Source organism: Marmota flaviventris, chromosome 18, assembly GCF_047511675.1.
Source record: "Marmota flaviventris isolate mMarFla1 chromosome 18, mMarFla1.hap1, whole genome shotgun sequence".
Taxonomy (NCBI): domain Eukaryota; kingdom Metazoa; phylum Chordata; class Mammalia; order Rodentia; family Sciuridae; genus Marmota; species Marmota flaviventris.
Window position 1 is genome coordinate 47231591 of NC_092515.1, and position 19510 is coordinate 47251100.

A 19510-nucleotide genomic window follows, 5' to 3' on the forward strand; every position below is an offset into this window, starting at 1 on the left:
TTGCCTGCCTTTGTGATAGTTGCAGCTCTTTATTCTATGCTCTGGACCCAGAAATCCTCCTTACTTGTACCCTGGTCATTTTTTTTCCTTCTGACAGGACCTTCAGTTGGAAGTCTCATGGAGCTCATATTATCTTTTATGATCTTTCATCCCCAGTCAGCACATTTTGCTACTTTGTCCATTATTCATTTCTGCCTTTGCCTCTTAGAAACCACTGGGTTTTCTGATCCCTTAGGCCAGACACAATAATCAGTTTTTTTTTTTTCTTTCAACCCAGGTTATTTTCCTCTTTTGTGAAGCATCTTCGATTTTCCTGTCTCTTAACTTCCACTGATGGCATCCTAAATTATGCCTTGGGCTAAGATAGTATACTATAATTCACAGGTAGAATTTCTCACTGTCTTTTCTTTTTATAATCCATGTTGAATTGTTAAAACAATGGCTTTATCAAGATATAATTCCCATACTGTAAGAGTAACCTTTTCAAAGCATATAAGTCAGTGTTTTTGTGTGTGTGTGCATGTTTCAGAGAGCTGTGTAAACACCACTACTGTGTTGTACACTATATTATGCAAAAAGTTAGAATGTGCTCATCACCCTCAAAAAACTCATCACTCCAGAAACCCATTAGCAACTCACAGCCCACTCTCCACTCCTCCCAGCCCCTGGAAGCCATTGATCTGCTTTCTGTCTATGCTGGACATTTTGTATAAATAGATTTATATAATATATGACTGGCTTCTTTAACTTGGTACAGTGTTTTCAAGGTTGATGCATGCTGCAGCCCATATAAATACTTCATTTCTTTTTATGCTGAGTTATTTCATTGTATGAATATGCCACATTTTGTTTAACTGTTCATCAGTTCATCGACCATATTGGTTTTTAATATATTATCTTCATAAATCTTTCACCTCTGACAAAACTTTCCTTTTATTTACTGTACTCATTATGAGGAAACAGAAGTTCCTTTAATTTTTTTATTAAATTATTTTTTATTCTAATTTGTTATACATGATGGCAGAATGCAATTCATCTCATATACACATATAGAGCACAATTTTTCAAGACACTGATTGTAAACAAAGTATATTTCACACCATTCGAGTCCTCACACGTCCTCATACATTTCTATCTCATCACATCGTCTTTCCTACCCCCATGCCCCCTCTCTTCCCCTGTCTCCCCTTTGCCCTATCTAAAGTTCCTCCATTCCTCTCATGCTCCCCCCCCCCCGCCATCACCATTATGAGTCAGCATCCTCATACTGAAGAAAACATTCAGCCTTTGGTTTTGGGGGATTGGGTTACTTCACTTAGCATTATATTCTCCAACTCCATCCATTTATCTGCAAATGCCATGATTTAATTCTCTTTTAATGCTGAGTAATGTTCCATTGTGTATATATACCAAAGTTTCCCAAAGTTCCCTCAATTTAAAAGTTCCCTATAATATCTTCTAGAATTACCTTTCTGTTCCTACTAAAACAAACTCCCCTTAGTTTGAAATGAATAATGGGCAAAGTAGCAATTCCCCTTATAAATAGTATATGCTTTCCCTCATTAGGGAGTATGTTCTACCTCCCCAAAGCCATCTATTCTTTGAGTTCAGATTCAAATAAAACCTGATATACATTAATATATTTATTTCTTCCTTGGTCACAAATACAAGTTCTGTCCTCTCCACTATACAAACTCAGATTTATTTATATTTCTGTATATACTGTCTATTTGATTGACTATTATAGAATCTGGCTAGGGAGAAAACTTTCTCTTTCCTTAATTTCAATAAGCTTTCTTGAATGCCCCACTGATAAGGATTCTAAAAAAATACAAAGCATTCTCAGGCCTTAAGAATTTAGAATTGATTCTTGAAGGGTAAGGAATTTGAGGTTTAGCGGCTCTTAGTTGTTGTTTTTTCCCTTCTCAACATTTCATTTTGAAAAGTGTAAAATATATTGAAAAAAAAAGTACAGTGAACACAATATACCTACTACCAGAATTATCACACTCATTGTCCTTTACAATTTTTTATTGTAAAGGACAACGAAATCTTTTTTCACATATCTGTTCATCTATCTATCAGTCCACTTTTTGATGCACTTCCAAGGAAGTTGCAGGCATGAGTACAATTCATCACTATATACTTCAGCATGCATATCATTAACTAGAGTTTTTTGTGTTTTTTTTAAGAAAATGTTACATACAATGAAATGTTTACCTCTTTTATGTACCATCCACATGGTTTTGACAGATGTATTCACCAAATTTCCATTTGTAAGGGCAGAAAGCTTCCTTTCCTTAGTTTTAAAAGCTTGCTTTTTTTAGAACCTAGAAATTAATTAATTCTCTGTTATTGGTATTCTGAAGTAAAAACAGACTTAGAGATTCATTTACATAGCCAACCAAAAAAAAATACTTTTTGGTCAAGAGAGGTGATTAATATAGAATCAGAGCTCTACACTAAAAGTGTAGCCCCAGTGTTAAGGACAAAGATGATTTGCTGCTGTGCAGTGGTGCATGCCTGTAATCCCAGAAGCTCAAGAAGCTGAGGCAGGAGTTTTAAGCCAGCCTCAGCAACTTAGCAAGGTCCTAACCAACTCAGGGAGGCCCTGTCTCTAAATAAAATATAAAAAAGGGCTGGGGATATTGCTCATTGGTTAAGGCCCCTGGGCCCAATCTCTGGTACCAAAAAAAAAAAAAAAAAAAAAAAATTGCCTCTTGAAATTCTACTTTTTCTCAGTTTGTAGATTATAATTCTTGATCTTCAAGTATGTCATATATTCATTGACTGAAGATTTTTCTCTGCACTACTTGGAGACCTAGAACTTCAGAGGTGACTTGAAAAGAACTATGAAATGAATGTAGTAGGAAGGTGGATTTTGTGGTTGTTTGTAAAATGGACAGGAAACATGTAAAGCATACAGGATCCTACAAGATGGACTATGATCCTATTACATTTATATCTATGCCTACACTCATACTCACTTTTTCCTTTGTTCATTAACAAGCCCACCTATATGGGCTTTCCTAATTCACTATAGTCTTACCACACATTCTACATCTATAGTCTTCACTATCACCTCTCCTAACTCTTCCCTTCCTCATTTTGGGTCTTCACAGACTATAAGACTGTTTTCAAAACACAATCATGTATAATTTATCTCTTTCATTTCCTCATTTCTATTACGGTGGTTGGTTTTAACAGGAAGAATTAGGGGAACTTTTGCACTTTGCATTTCTTTCAGACTGGAAGACCAGGCCTGAAGCCAAATCATCAAATCTGCAGCAGGGTATATCTGAAGTATTCCACAGCACAGATGATTTCTCACATGCCACAATAGAAGACCCCTGGGATATTAGTAGCCAGTTAGAGGGGCATCAGGAAAACTGGAGGAGACATCCGGGGCCAGAAGCATCTACCCAGAAGAAAATCCCACCAGAGGGAAGTTTTGCACAAAATAAATCTGGTGAAGACTCTAGATTGAACACAGACCTGGTTCCACAACTGAACAGTCCTTCAAGCATAAGGCCTAGTGAATGTGAAACACTTGGAAGCAATCTGGGACATAATGGAGAGTTGCTTAATCAGAACAATATCCTTGCAAAAAAGAAACCCTATAAATGTAATAAATGTAGAAAAGCCTTTATTCACAGATCATCACTTACTAAACATGAGAAAACTCATAAAGGAGAAGATAATTTCCCCAATGGTACAGATCAGGGAATTTATCCTGGAAAGAAACACCATGAGTGTACTGACTGTGGGAAAACTTTCCTCTGGAAGACACAGCTTATTGAGCATCATAGAATTCACACTGGGGAAAAACCCTTTGAGTGCAATGTGTGTGGAAAGGCCTTCAGGCATAGTTCATCCCTAGGTCAGCACGAGAATGCTCATACTGGAGAGAAACCCTATCAGTGTAGTCTCTGTGGGAAGGCCTTCCAGCGCAGTTCCTCCCTTGTTCAACACCAGAGAATTCACACTGGAGAAAAGCCTTATCGCTGTAATCTCTGTGGGAGGTCCTTTAGGCATGGTACATCCCTCACTCAACATGAGGTCACTCATAGTGGGGAGAAACCTTTCCAGTGTAAAGAATGTGGGAAAGCCTTTAGTCGATGTTCTTCCCTTGTCCAGCATGAGAGGACTCATACTGGAGAGAAACCCTTTGAATGTAGTATATGTGGGAGGGCTTTTGGTCAGAGCCCATCCCTTTATAAGCATATGAGGATTCATAAGAGAGGCAAACCTTACCAAAGCAATAACTATAGTGTAGATTTCAAGCACAACTTATCTCTTACTCAAGATGAAAATCTACTGGCTGAAGTGAAATCCTACCATTGTAATGACTGTGGAGAAGACTTCAGTCACATTACAGACTTTACTGACCATCAGAGGATCCATACTGCTGAGAATCCCTATGATTGTGAGCAGGCCTTTAGTCAACAATCTGTTTCCCATCCTGGAGAGAAACCTTATCAGTGTAATGTGTGTGGGAAAGCTTTTAAAAGAAGTACAAGTTTCATAGAGCATCACAGAATTCATACTGGAGAGAAGCCCTATGAATGTAATGAATGTGGAGAAGCCTTCAGTCGACGCTCATCACTTACCCAACATGAGAGAACCCACACTGGAGAGAAACCCTATGAATGTATTGACTGTGGAAAAGCCTTCAGTCAGAGTTCATCTCTTATTCAGCATGAGAGAACTCATACTGGAGAGAAACCATATGAATGTAATGAATGTGGGCGGGCCTTCCGAAAGAAAACCAATCTGCATGATCATCAGAGAATTCATACTGGAGAAAAACCATATGCTTGTAAGGAATGTGGGAAAAACTTCAGTCGAAGCTCAGCTCTTACAAAGCACCAGAGAATTCATACACGAAATAAACTGTAGGAACCCTATACTTAGGAATATATAGAAAGCTTTAGCTAAAATACTGTTCCAATTCAGTATTCAAGGATTTTTATTGGAAAGTTCAAGAATGTAATTTGTGTGTGTGTGTGTGTGTGTGTATGTGTGTGTGTGTGTTTGTATGTTGTGTGTGGAGAAAATTTAGCACTAGACAATTTTATACAATAAATTAAAAGCTACATTCTCATATGTGATTAGAGGTGTTTGTAAAAATTACAAACAACATATATAGCCATTTGGAAATTATATTCCTTCACATTGGACTTTATAAAGCTTTTAATATGAGTATTCAGATCACCAACTTTGACAGCTTGACATGTAACTTCCATTGTTTACAGCCTTTAAAAAAACAAAAACACCCACAAAAACTGCTACACTAATGACAAAAACTTATTTTAAACATTGCTTGACAGTTGCTCTCAACTGCAATTGTTACATGAAATTCTCTGTGGAAACCAGTTCCACCTCCAAGAATTTACCACTTAAAGAATTAAGTAATTAGCCCAACCACTTCATTGTACAGATGAAGAGGACTGAAAGCCAAAGATTTGAGGTGGTTTGTGCATTATAGGATGGTACATCCTATAATGACAAAGCTGACTGGAGAATGAGGTTTCCTGAGTCTTTGGCTCCATAGCATTGCTACTATGAAAGGGTATTCTGGAATTCAGAAGGCTTTAAAATAAATTTTAAAATAGATACCCATGGGTTGGTTGGGCACTTTGAAATTTCTAAAATCATAAGAGACAGCAAAGTATGCAAATTTGTTTCAAACTTACAAACATTGTAAGCTTACAAGCCAAAATGTTAACAGAAACTAGATAGTTGAATTATGGGTAACTTTTCCTTTTCCTGGTTATATTATACTTTCAGCTAACATGCCAGTTTTATGGAACTAGCAAGTCCTTTTATTGTACTTTTCATTGCACTCCCATGAAAAATATCCTGCCCCGAGTTTCCTGTAGCAGATCAATGGGAAAACACCACCAAACTTGCAGATTTTTTTTTCCAAATTAATTTTACACTGCAGAAGTCCAGTTAACCAGTTACCTGTTGCCATAAATTCTGTCTTTTGACTCAGAGAAACAGCATGCTTTGGCTCATTGTGTGCAAAAGAATATTTTGCCATTACAAAAAAAAAAAATTGGCTTGTTTTAGCTGCATGGTGTTTCTCCATCTGAAAAGCTTGAGCTAAATATTAATCTCCCACTCTGACCCTTAATGGCCCCAAGTGCCTCCCCTAAGTTATCTGAAAAGAATTTCCAGAACCTTCATTGGTTAACATCGGTAGTGAAGACAAATTTGAAAGCAACTGTGGACATCGATCCCTTCACGCAAGAGTCATTCCCCTGCAAGACAAGCAAGTTTCCCAGCCCTGATTATGATTCTCAGGGAGGGGTGAAATGAGTGGTGATGATGGTGAACCCTTCATACTTTATTCTTTGTGTGCCAGACGGCAGGAGTCAACACCCTTCTCTCATCCTCAATGAGGTAGCTCTTAAACAGTCTTCATTTTTTTTTTTTTCAGGGATAAATAAGCATGAGTGTTGAAATGTGGTATGTGAAGCCCAATGAGTGTGTCACCTATGAATCAAGATGGATAGGACATTCCATAGTAAATCTGCCTTTTCTAGATGTTAGCCCTTCAAAGAAACCTTTTTCTGTGACACTTGTTGCTTAGCACACACAATGTCAAAGCCATGCTTGTGTTGACACATAGTTTGATGATGGGTAATTCAGTCAGGTCCTCTCTGACCATGTGGTTAGGATGCCTGTCAGAAACTGTGCTGAGGGATAAGGGGTCCCTATATTGGACTGCTTGGAGGGAATCCCATGAATTGCAACCAATTGAGTGCTGCTTCACTGTTACTGAAGTTTATAAAAACTCAGTTCCAGAAGACCCAGAAGGAGACCACTAGTTTATGTGTGGAACAAGTCTAAATCTAAAGTTGATTCTCCATCGATTCTCAGCACATCTTCATTTACTCCCTAGGGAGGAAGCCAAGGACAGATGAGTGACTAATTGAGCAGAGGGCTTTCCTAATACAAGCAGTCATGCACGGTACACTTATGAATATCCAGTCTTTTAGGGCTACGTGAAATGCATCCTGTAACATGATTGTATTCTTTCAATAAATTGCCTTCTGAGTTGAATGGGAGTCAGTTTGTCTTTTTCAATTTTCAGAACTTGGCTAAGATAAAGGATGCCACATCAAGAAGAAGGGATTAACTGCTAAACTCTTCACAGCCAGGTAAGTTAATAGTAGCTATCATTTATTTATGTTTAGTGTGTGAAAGATATTGTGCTTAGTGCTTCACTTCCATCATTTCATTTAATCCTCACAACTCCTGGTTGGAGATGCTGTGGCAGCCCTTGTCTTTGCCCAGTGTTTTCTTTTCTTCTCTTGTAACAGTCCCTCCTCAATGACCACAGGAACACAAGTCAGTGTGTCCCCAGAGCTCAGTGATATTTCTAGGGTCAGGCATGTGACCTAAATCAGGGATTAATATGCATGAGGATATTTAGTCCTGATTTTTAGGGGCAAATCAATCAGAATCCTTTGCTAGAATTTTTTCAAAGTTAAACTTTCAAGGCAACTTTTTCTTTTTTTTAGTGGTGGTAGGGGGTGAGCTGGGGATTGAACCCAGGGGTGCTTTACTACTGAACTATTCCTTCCCCTTTTAATTTTTTGAGACAGGGTTTTGCTAAGTTGCTGAGGGCCCTACTGAATTGCTGAAGCTGGCCTCAAACTTGCAATCCTCTTGCCTCAGCCTCCTGAGGCAGGCATGTGCCACTATGCCTGGCTCAAGGAAACTGTTTTTGAATATCTAGGCTGTAAAGGTGAAGGCCTAGAGCTTCCTAGAGTCTGATTTTTGTTATTAGTGATGGGAGGTCTCCTGTAGTAGCAGAAGATGAAGCTGACATCCAAGTATTCTTGTTTCTGTTCCCTGAGGTCCCTTGGACCTAGTTCAATTCCTGAAGCTCTCTGGAATTCCATGAGCTCCCCACTATCAGTCCAACAGTTCCTCCTTTTTTCCTAATTTTTTGTGTTTCTGTTGCTTGCATTAAATAAACTGAATACATGTATTATACCCTTGTTAAATAAATAACTTACCTACAGTTGTACTGCCCAAGACAGATTCAGGCTATAAATCCAGGATTTTCTGACTCCACCAGTATAGCTCTTATCCTCAAACTCTGATGTCTCCAGAGCCATGTTACATTCAGGAAGTACATGTAATACATTTGGGGATGAATGGATGAAGGGATATGATGACAGGTTAGGTTGGAGGCTGAGCAAAGACAAAGTGGCAAAGGACTCTGGAATATTTTTCTTGACTATTCAATAAATTAAATTTCCTAACTATATCCTTAATATATCAGTTATTTACATTTGCCTATATGATAGATAAAATCTTGTTTTATGCTTTTAAAATGTTTATCATAAATGTTTTTCATGTTGATGCAGTGTCTTGATCTTTTTAAGTCCCTTATTTGAGTTGATTTTGGTATTGGTTTTTAAAATAATGACATGGAACATTTTTATGTTTTAAAGCACCCTACTTTTTTTTCTTACTATATCCAGAATGGTATTACAGAGTCAGCATGCATAGAGTAGTATGCCAGTTGTTATGAGATTCAGACAAAAATAAGCTGCATGCAACAGTATTCAGTGCAGGATGAATAGTCTCAAAATTTCAAGAGAGCCAGGAGAAAACCAGTCTCCACTCCTGTGTGTTTGTGGAAGGGCCCAAGGCAAGCATTATATCTGCCAGAGTATCTAACACACCTTATGAAAGGTAAAAAAATACTTTTGAATTTATCAGGTAGTGATGCTCAGTTCTTTACAGTGACAATGGGCTTTTAGAAAATTGGTTAATTACTCATCTGTAAAAATGCAAATGTCACTTCAGGAAAGTTTTTGCTAACTACATCCTATATCAAGGAAATTAATCTCCCTTCATTAAATTTTCATAGTTACTGTAAATGTCCTTTATGTTACCACAATTTATGTTGGTGATTACTTGGTTTTTTTTCTCATACTAGATTGTGAGTCCCAATAGGGAGGCTCTTTTTGTTCTGCTTATCACAATGCCAGTCATATAGTTGGCACTTAATATAGTCTTGTAAAGTGAGCACTTGAGTAGGGAAAGACAAAGCAGATTTGCTCATAAATAAAAAGATGCCCAACCTTGAAATCAGAAGGTTGAAAGGTAAAAATGTGACATTATTTCATAGTAGTTAGGCTGGCAAAAATTTAGGAATCTAGCGGGGAAAATTGAGAACTCTTATTAATCTTTGTTGAGAGGGAAGGTAATCTGGTATAATCATTTTGGGGAGTAATTTGGGAATATCTAGTAAGATTGAAGCTAGGCATACTTCATGATCCAAGAATTCCACTTGTAGGTACATACCCTATGCTAGAAATTCTCCTGTTAGCACAAAGAAACATTCATAAGGGTATTCACAGCAGCAATGTTTGAAACAGTAAAAATGTGGGCACCTACATTTGGAACCATATCAATAGATTCATGTGTGGTATATCCTTATTATTCAAAACAGTATTTAAATGAAGGAACCAAAACATCTGGCAAAAAGTAAAAAATCTAGCTCTGCCTATTCCACTCTTGTACCCATGCAGCCAAATGGAGAAAAACAAAACCATGATGTTAGTCCCACTTAAATTTCTTGTCTGCCAATCTCCAGCATTTGTTTCCCTAGTCTAATCATCATCCCCCTCTCAGGTGCCATTTTGTGGGGTGGGGGAGGTGGGGATTGAACCCAGGGCCTTGTGTATGCAAGGCAACACTCAACCAACTGAGCTATTTCCCCAGCCCTCAGGTGCCATTTTATACCTTCTCTCTACTCAAACCTCTAACACTTAGCCCCACTCCTCCCTCAGCTGATGACCCTGTTTCCTAGTTAACTGAGGAAAAAAAAGCAATCAAAAGAGAACTCCTTGATTTTCTGAGTTTGGCAAGAACTGATCAAAAATAAATAAATGAAAAATAAAAAATAAGTAAAAGGAAGAAGTGAAGGAAAAGTGGAGGGGATGGGGACTGAGATGGAATAAATCAAATTCCATACATGTATGATTTTGTCCAAATAAACACACCTACTATGTATAATATAATGCTCTAAAAAAATGTGAAAAAAGAACTTGTGTGTGCATCTTGTCCTTGTGCTCTTCCTTCCTTATCCTCTAGTGGACTTCATTCTTTTATTGAGACCAACTCTTCTAGTGTATTAGACCCATCCTTAAATGACAACATAATTCCTACAATTGCTCTTTTTCCTGCATCTTAAAAGCTTCTTTTCTACTAAGTGTTGTCCATCAGCATAATAATGTGTATTTTTTTCCTCAGATACACATGGTATACTCTCCATCTCCTTCCACTTACCGACTTCTCCATTTCTTCCTTCACTTAATAGCAGTTTTCCTCAATAGAGATATGGAACGCTCATTGTTTCCAATTCTTCCAATCTTTCTTGCATCCACTACCATCAGTTCTTTGTTTCTCCTCTTGTTAAAGGTCACAGTGATCCCCACGTGGCAAAATGCGGTAGTATTTTTTTGGTCTGCTTGACTTTTCAACATCATTTGCCTCATTTTTGACATATGTTTTCACTTGGCTTCCAGGTGATACTTACCTAGATTTCCTTATAATTTATTGGCAATTACCTCTCACAAATTATCTTTCCTTGCTCTAGATGGGGGAATTCCTTTAGGGCTTAGTCTTTGGATCTGTTTTCTTTTTCTACAGTCACCACCTTGGGACTCTGAACCTGTCTCATAGCATAAAAATCTATTTTATGACAACTTCAAATTTTATGTCTCCATCCTATGATTCTATATTCACAATAACCAACTGCTTACTTTGTATTTCCACTTAAATGTCCTAACATGCCTCAAATTTGATATGTCTAAAGATAAACCCAATCTCCCCCTTTTCCCCTATAAGCATGTTCTTCACTCAGTCTTTCCAAATGAGAAAAGGCAACTCCCATCTCTCGAGTTCCTCAGGCCCTAAACCAGGTAACCACTGTTGATTGATTTTTGTTCACACCCCACAGCCAAGCAATAGTAACGCCTGACTGCTAATTTTCTGGATTTTAAAAAATGGCCATTTCTCTTTCTCTACTGATACCACCATAGTCCAAGTAATCATCAACATCTCTGGCCCAGATTTTTGCAACAGCCCTCAAATTTGTCTGTGATTTCATCCCTACCTCTTTGTGTTCACAGTTTAGCAGCCAGAACCATATTGTAAAAATCTAAGATCTGCTCAGAGGCCTCTAATAGCTCCCCATTTCACTCAATAAATCTAAATGAAAGCCTCACTCAACACTACCTGCTGCCTGATGTCATCTGTCTCTGTCTTCTCATCACTCCCTTCTTGGTAGCACTGCCCCACTGGCTCCCTAAAGTAACCTACACAGGCCCAGCCAACTTCTACTTCAGAACTTTCACATTGGCTCTTTCTCCTCCCCTTTAGATCTTTGCTCAAGAGAGAGAGAGAGAGAGATAATTTTTTAATATTTATTTTTTAGTTTTCAGTGGACACAACATCTTTTATTTTTATGTGGTGCTGAGGATCGAACCCAGTGCCCGGCGCATGCCAGGCTAGCGCGCTACAGCTTGAGCCACATCCCCAGCCCTTTGCTCAAGTATTTTATCAGCAAAGAGCCCTTCCTTGACTACCAAAGTCCAGATGTTTTCGCTGATATGCAGATGCTAATTCACAATAAGGGGAGGGGAAAAAATAGAGGTACTTTGGATTAGGCAGAGGGGAGTGAAGTGAGGCTAGGGGGTATACGGGAAGGATAGGAGAATGAAATGGACATTATTACCCTATGTACATATATGATTACACAACTGGTGTGATTCTAAATCAGTACAACCAGAAGAATAAGTAATAGTCCACTTATATGTGATGTGTCAAAATGCATTCTACTGTCATGTCCTTCCCCCACCCCTCTCTCTTTTTGCTGCCATGAAGGGAGCAGCTTTCCTCTGTTGAGTCTTTCAAACACCATGTGCTGCCTCATCCTGGGCCCACTGCAATGGAGTCAGCCTTCTAAGGACTGAAACCTCTGAAACTGTGAGACCCATATAAACTTCTCCTTCAAGTTATTCTTGTTGCATGTTTTGATCACAGCAATGAAAAGGTTAACTAAAACAGGGGCTTTATTAGCAACTCCAAGCTAAGAGAAAAATTCTCACCAAAGTCCTATAACAATTATTAATTTTGAACCTGGACATTAAAATTCAGCTAATTGCAGTTTTTTCCTTTTATTTGTTCTAATTGTGTCCATGTATGACCAAAGAAATTTTTAAAAATTAAAGAAGGCTGGGGATGTATCTCAGTAGTTAAGTGTACCTGGGTTCAATCCCTAGTTAAAAAAAAAAAAAAAATCAAAAGATGGATCTGGGTGGGACTCTCTGGAAACTTCCCAGGGACCTCCATTAAAACTGGAGGGTGGGAGAGGCACACCTCTCTGAGAAGACTCACTCTCTTCCTTTCTTCCTTGATAGTGTCCCCTTTTCCTATCCCTTCTAATAAACTCATGCCTGGTACTATGTGTGACTAGCTTAAAATGCTTCAGGTTTGATTGCAAGAACTCATGGTCACAGAATCCCGAGTCTCTTTGGCTCCAGGGGTGGAACTTGTTCTGTAACAGTTCCCCTGTATTCTAAAGGGTCCCATAAGGACTGGGAACACTATCCCACAGGACTTGATGAAATATATTAAGATTCTCACAACCTCTTGATTCTGGGCCCCTTTATATACGGAACCATATATCAAGGGTTTGATCCAGAGGAGAGGGCCTCCTGCTCCTGAAATGAGGACTCTTCCCCTCTCTCTTGGGGCTGAGAAACTAAAGCACCCAGAATGACTGTAGATATTGGGAGTATCTCCATCCCCAGCAAAACCTCGGGCCCATTTCAGGAATGCCATCTGGAGTTCTGAGAGCTTTACGTGTATCCCCTGATTGTATATGGGGGACAGGTTGCAAGGGAATAAACAGACTGGTGCCCAAAAGCATGTGGAGATTTCAGAAGGGAGGGGGTTACTGCTGGCAGCAGAGTGTAAAGTCCTCTGAGGGACCACATTTGAATTGTACCTGAAAAGAAAGGATAGATCCATTCCATCAGCTTTCTTTGCTGTCAGAGATCACAAGATAGAATTTCAGTGGTTTCTGGATTGGCCATATAATTGACTGTCGGAACCAATATCCTATAATTCTCACACCTGTGCTGCACTCCTAACCAGGGGGAACAAACCAAAGGGAAATCTCAAACTGTTCTTGAAACGCCAAAACATGGTAGTCACCCTGTGCCTGGAACTCCCCCAAAGGAGGAAGGAGGGCAGCAGCAATAGGGTTGGGTCCCAGTGGCTGCTTAGTCAAAATAGGGGATAAATCACCTGGAGAGGGATTGGAGGCAAGAATTTTTTGGCGACAAAGGCCATCTTGCTGTGAATGAACACATGAGGCAGGAGTGGCGTCAGAGCAAGCCAAGGGCCTCAGGCAGAACAGGACTATCATAGCCAAATAGAGGTACAGGGTTCTGCCCTGCCTTTCCTCTTAGATTTCTCTTGCCCAGCACACTGTCTAGGAGAAGTGCAGGGTGGAGAGTGGACACAGGCCAGCATGTAGGGATCTAAGACTAAAGAGACTTTAGCGTTTTAAAATGGCTGCACTGAGGGTTTTGTTCGTTTCCTCGGTGCTGGGAATTAAATCCAGGGACACTCTTCCACTGAGCTACATCCCTAGCCCCCTAGCCCTTTTTCTTTTTCATTTTGACACAAGGTCTCACTAAGTCTGGCCTTGAACTTGCCATCCTCTAGCCTCATCCTCCCGAGTCGGTAGGATTACAGGCGTGAGCCATCGCTCGGGTTTCGGACTGTTTTAATAACCGGAAGCAAGCACAAAATTGTTTTTGCACAGGTTAAGGGATCTAAACTGGGAATTTAATAGCGTAACATGAGACGTCCATTTAACGATGACACACAGGTTAGAAAGGTTTTCGACACCTATTTAAGATTAATTACAGGAAGACCCGCTGTACCCTTTAAAGAGGCGTCCAAAGGAAGCATTTCACGAGCTGTAGTAAGGAGTACTCTCCCACCAGGTGCGCCGCGGACGCGTCCCAGGGGAGCAGCCGACACCTGGCTCGCATTGAGCGGAAAGCGTTGGCCGGGGCGCACTTCCGCTTCCGGGTCTCACGCACTCCGGGTCGCGCTCAGCGGTGGTCTGCGCAGGCGTGTGGGAAGTCGTCCAGCTCCGAGGTGGAGCGTCAGCTCTAGTGTAGCCTGGTGACCTTCGACCTGTTCTGTCTTGAGCCAGGTCACCCTTCTGTGGCTGCCGCAAGCCACCTGTGCCCCATCTCCGGGACACGCTAGGTCGGGCCCCTGTCCAGCTCCCCCACGCTCTTTGCGCGATGCCTTAATATGGCCCAATAAATTGAGCCCCGTGGAATTGTCTAGGTAAACGGATGAACTCTAGATCAGCGTGGCTTTCCCTGTGGAAATCATGAGTTTCTATTGTCGGAAACAGCGTCATAAAGAACAGACACCCCCAGGCGTGGTGGTGCACCACTGTAATACCATCTTAAATGTAAAGCTGAGGCAGAAGGATCACAGCAAGTTGGAAGCCAGCCTCAGTAAGTTAACGAGATCCTGTGAAAGGGCGGAGGGAGAAAGAAAGAGAAAGAAGAAAATCAAAGGCAAATAAAATCTTAAAACACATAAGCTGGTGTGGTTCTGTACATCTGAAATCCCAATGGCTAGGGAGGCTGAGGCAGGAGGATCGCGAGTTCAAAGCCAGCCTCAGCAAAGGTGCTAAGCAACTCAGTGAGAACCTGTCTCCAAATAAAATACAAAATAGGGCTGGGATGTGGCTCAGTGGTGAGTGCCCCTGAGTTTAATCCCCAGTACAAATATATATATATATATATATATATATATATATATATATATATATATATATATATATATATAATCAACTAAGTTTTTAAAGAAATAACAGCTCACCTAGGGAGGTTGAGACAGGACAATCGCAGGTTTGAGGCCAGCCTCAGCAACTTAGTGAAGACCTATCTCAAAAAATAAAATGAAATGAAAGGACCAGGTATGTAGCTCAGGTTAAAGTGTCCCTGGGGCGGGGGTTGTGGCTCAGTGGTACAGCGCTTGCCTAGCATGTGTGAGGCACTGGGTTCAATTCTCAGCACCACATAAAGGTCCATCAACAACTAATAAAATATATTTTTAAAAAGTGCCCCTAGATTCAATCCCCATATCAAAACAAACATAAAAACAGCTAACTTCCCTGCAGCAATCATGGAAGACATGTGAATGACGAAGTAATTGTACTTGAAAGTATCTGCAAATCTTGAATTTCATGCATTGCAAAAATCAGGGTTGGGAACACAATGAGTCCTTTTAATATAACTGAAAACAGGAATTTCACCATGAGCAGAACCTAATGAAAGGAAACTCCACAAGGCTTTATTTCTTATAGGCAAATGATCCCAGATGAATGGTCAAAGACACAAGAAAAAACAAAACTGAAATAGTAAAATATGGATAAATGTAAATGTTAACTGTACAAAGCAACAATGTTATTTGTATGTCTCTCAACATATGTAGAGTTAAAATCCAAGACAATGATACTTTCACTTCTGGATGTGACAAAGTAGCTTTACTAAGCACTCTTTTTAGAACTACCTCCAAGAAGAGCTGGATAAACTACAAAATACATGTATGAGTGCACTGGAGGTTGCCAGAGTAGTTAGGAATTAAGAAGCCAAGATGTCAGAGGGAAAGGGAAACTCACTAAGGTCTGCCTGACATTCTGAGTACTCCCTGTTCTAGAGCAGGTAAGTTGATGGTTCTGGCCATTAGTTGAAAGAGTTGACAGAGGTCAACAGATAAAAAGCAAAGGCAAGAAGAGCTTTCAGTACTCTTAAGGGCTGGGGAAACAAAAATTAAAGTTCTGAACACATTGCCCTGCTCAGCCTGGGAACATTTTTGATAAACATGCTGGTCTATCAACAAGGACACTGGGACTTCAACCTAGGAACCAGAAGACAAACTTAAAGGGAAACCTGAGTGAGATCAGCAAGAATAACAATCTCCAGATGTTCTCTGCAGCATAAAAACAATGACAACACTAGCAAAAACGGTCAGAATCAGCTTTTTCAGAACTCTAGAAATTAAAAGTCTTGTAGCAGTCTAGGGAGCGTTTATTTAAGTAAAATAGCTGCTTTGCAGTAAGAACAGTAATTTTGTGACCATTTAACATGCCCTATTACCATTTCCATCTCCCCAGATCCTTGGTAACCTTGAAAACCAACAGCCTGACAAATACTAGAATGGGGAGAACAAGGTTTTGGAGTGTCTTTAAAACACTATTCCCAGAAAATTGTCATTATTTGAACTGCATGGTGATTTCTGGCAAGGCTTCACTCACAAAACCTGCCTTTCTTTGACCTGACTTGGAGCTTGCTTGTGCAAATATCCTCCCCCACCCCCAGGGTGTCTGTTGAAAATTATCATGTCAGTGGCTTAATGTTGTGGCTACCTGAGACAGTAGGAAACAGTCATTACAAACAAAGGCTAAACAAAAAGTTTAACAAGAAAAGCTGGGAATGAGATGGCCATAGGGAACTTTGCAAAGCTCCACCATATTCCTGGGCATCAAGAAGGCTATATATGGGCTGGGGTTGTGGCTCAGTGACAGAGCATTCGCCTAGCATGTATGAGGTACTGGGTTCAATTCTCAGCACCACATGAAAATAAATAAAGTCCATCAACAACTAAGAAATATATATTTTTTTTAAAAAAAGAAGGCTATACTTGTGCATATGTAGGGCTGTGTGGCATCTCTAAGCCTGTGTAAATACTCAGGGAAGACTCAGAAAGGCCCCAGCTCTCACTTCTGACTGAGCTTGGAGATCTAGGCAAGCAGGAGTGAAGCTAAAGCGAGTTGTAAATTGTCTGGTTGAGTGTTTAAGGTGTGCCCACAACATACAGAAGAGTCCCTTGCCCTTTGGCAAAAAAATATAAGACACAGTGGTTTTAGGCATTTAAGGAACTCTCTGTCTAATCATTGGCTGACCACCAGAGTAGCTAACTGAGCAGAGATTTTATTGGCCATATGACAAAGAGAACAAACTTTGCAGAATAAGTTCAGAAGAGTCACAAAATAATCAGCAGCAAAAATGAGAGTGAGCAACAACAAACAACCTTAGGAAGGGAAGGCTAGCCTGGGGACCTGATTCTGGTGGGGCCAACCTCACTGACTCAAGGACCCAGCAATTCAACAGGACAACAATGATGAGCCTACCAAGAAGATCGTGCAGCCCTGGGTCCTTTGCGTGGGACAAGAGAGTCTAATTAGCCACAGCCCCTTCCTCCTCAAGGCATGGCACTGGGGTTTTTGTTTTATTTTGTCTTGGGGAGGCGATTCCTAGCACCATACTCCACCACTGAGGTCCTCAGGGGTCAGTAGGGAACCAGGTATAGGCCTTTGTGTCACAAGTTTTACCATCAAAAGTTGGAGACCCAGGAGTACAGAAAAAGAGGGATAGGAAATAAAATGTCAGAGGTGTGGGAAAAAAGATGGAGGATAGGGAACCAAGAGAAGAATGGGAAGGGATGGTGATAGGAGGAGAAGGCAGGAGGTTATGAGTAGAAGTCTGAAAAACTGCCCCAGGGAATCCCTCCTGGGAACTCAAAGGGTAGTAAGTTTAGGGGGGTTCTGTACAAATTACAGGAACCATTTCCTCCATGCTTACCCCTTCATACCCCCAGCCAGGCCAAATCAGCTGTTAAGAGGGACATTTTTGGTCCTTTCCCACTCTCTATTCATTTTTTAATTTCACCCACAAACCCCTTTGAGAAGATCAAGAGACCAACCCCAATATTGCCCAACCCATCTGAACACTACCTACCATCTTTTTTCTCTGACTTGTTAAGGAGAGATGTTGGGTGGAAAATTCCATCCTCATATCAGGCATTCACCTCACTCATTAAAACAGAATCCTTGGGCTGGGGCTATAGCTCAGTGGGAGAGCCCTCGCCTACTAAATCCTACCCCTGAGTTAGATCCCTAGCAGTGTGCTAAAAAAAAATAAAATAAAAAAATTTAAAAATAAAAAATTCTTTCTGTCATTTCTCAGACACAACTCAATGTTATGGTTAGAGAAATATAAATTTATTTTTTAAATATCCCTGAATTCATCAGACATTTGGTCGTTGTCTAGCACTGTGGTTCCCAAATTAAAGCATGCATCGGAATCACCTAGCATGCGTGAGGCTCTGGGTTCGATTCTCAGCACCACATAAAAATAAAATAAAGATATTGTGTCCAACTAAAAAATAAATATATAAAAAAAGTTCCCACATGATGCTGATCCTGCTAATTGTCAAAAATCCAACTACTTAGCTGGGCGCAGTGGCGAGCACTCGTAATCACAGCTATTCAGAAGGCTGAGGCAGGAGGATTGCAAGTTCCAGGCCAGTCTGGGCAACTTATTTGCTCAAACTCTCAACCAATTTTTCTATCTATATCCTTTCTTCAAACATGTCTATACAATATTTCATAGAGAATATAGATGAAAGTATTATCAAGGATAATATAGAAATGATAAAACCTTGTGTTGTTTTTCTAATTTTTTTTTTGTGCATGTGTTTTGTTTGACTAATGCTATAGTCTGTATTTTAAATGTCCCTCAAAGGCCCATATATTAAAGCCTCAGTCTTAGCCCGTGGCAGAACATTTAGGATGTAGAACCTACTGGAAGGAAGTCAGATCACTGTAGTATGCCTTTGAAGGGAGCACTGGGACCCTGGTCCCTTTCTCTCTCTTTGCTTCCTAGTTTCAATGAAGTGAACAGGCCTCCTTTGCCATACTCCTTCCATAATATACTGTGCTAGCCCAGGACTCAGCAACCATGCTGAAACAATGAGCCAAAATAACTTCTCTTCCCTATAAGTTGATTATCTCAAGTATTTTGTCACAGTAACAGAAAGTTAACACAACTATGTAAGCTGAAAAGAAATAAAAATATGTGTTGGAGTGGTAGGGAGAGGAAGGTAGGATGGAGCCCCACTGGTGCTGGTACTGAGTGCCCAGAGCTGGGGATAAGTGCAGTCACCTTAACACAGCACAAGTGTGCTCCTGGGCAGCTGCTTTTCCCTGGCGATTCTCCCAGGTAAGGAAGGATTGAGTCTCTGACACTGGTCTAGAGGGCCTAAGTGTGAGGCCTTCCAAAGAAACCAGATGCAGCTGCAGAGGACCAAGGGATGAAAGGGAAGGAATGCCCTGGCCAGAGAACAGTAGCTGGAACCTAGCAGGGTGAAGGGAACTGAGCGTGCTGCCACAACCTGGGAAGCCCCCCACCACCACACAAGCCTAGAGGCTTGGAGCAGCAGAGTTGGTTGTTGGTGGCAGTTAAATGGCATTTCCTTAAAAGTCAGATACAATTATGAGATTTATTTTCTTAGGTGTAGGAATTTTACTACATGTCTATAAAATTATTCCTTTTCAAGTTTCTCAAGAGAATAGCAGCCCTCATTTTTCTTC

The 19510-nt window shown here is 40.3% G+C and overlaps 1 protein-coding gene across 7 annotated transcripts in view; it reads left to right on the forward strand.

Moving 5' to 3' along the window:
• Zfp90 (ZFP90 zinc finger protein) overlaps window positions 1-19510 on the forward strand; it is a 40842-nt gene that overhangs the window by 9014 nt on the left and 12318 nt on the right. For 4 of the 7 annotated variants that reach the window (XM_027933285.2, XM_027933286.2, XM_071604315.1 and 1 more), the window contains exon 5: window positions 3248-7071. In XM_027933285.2, the coding sequence (XP_027789086.2) occupies window positions 3248-4899 (1652 nt within the window). In that variant the 3' untranslated portion in view covers window positions 4900-7071. Of the gene's footprint in view, window positions 1-3247; window positions 7072-7102; window positions 7170-10881; window positions 10947-16252; window positions 16303-19510 lie in introns of those variants that run through there. The other 3 variants (XM_071604318.1, XM_071604319.1, XM_071604317.1) reach the window with 3 other exon arrangements.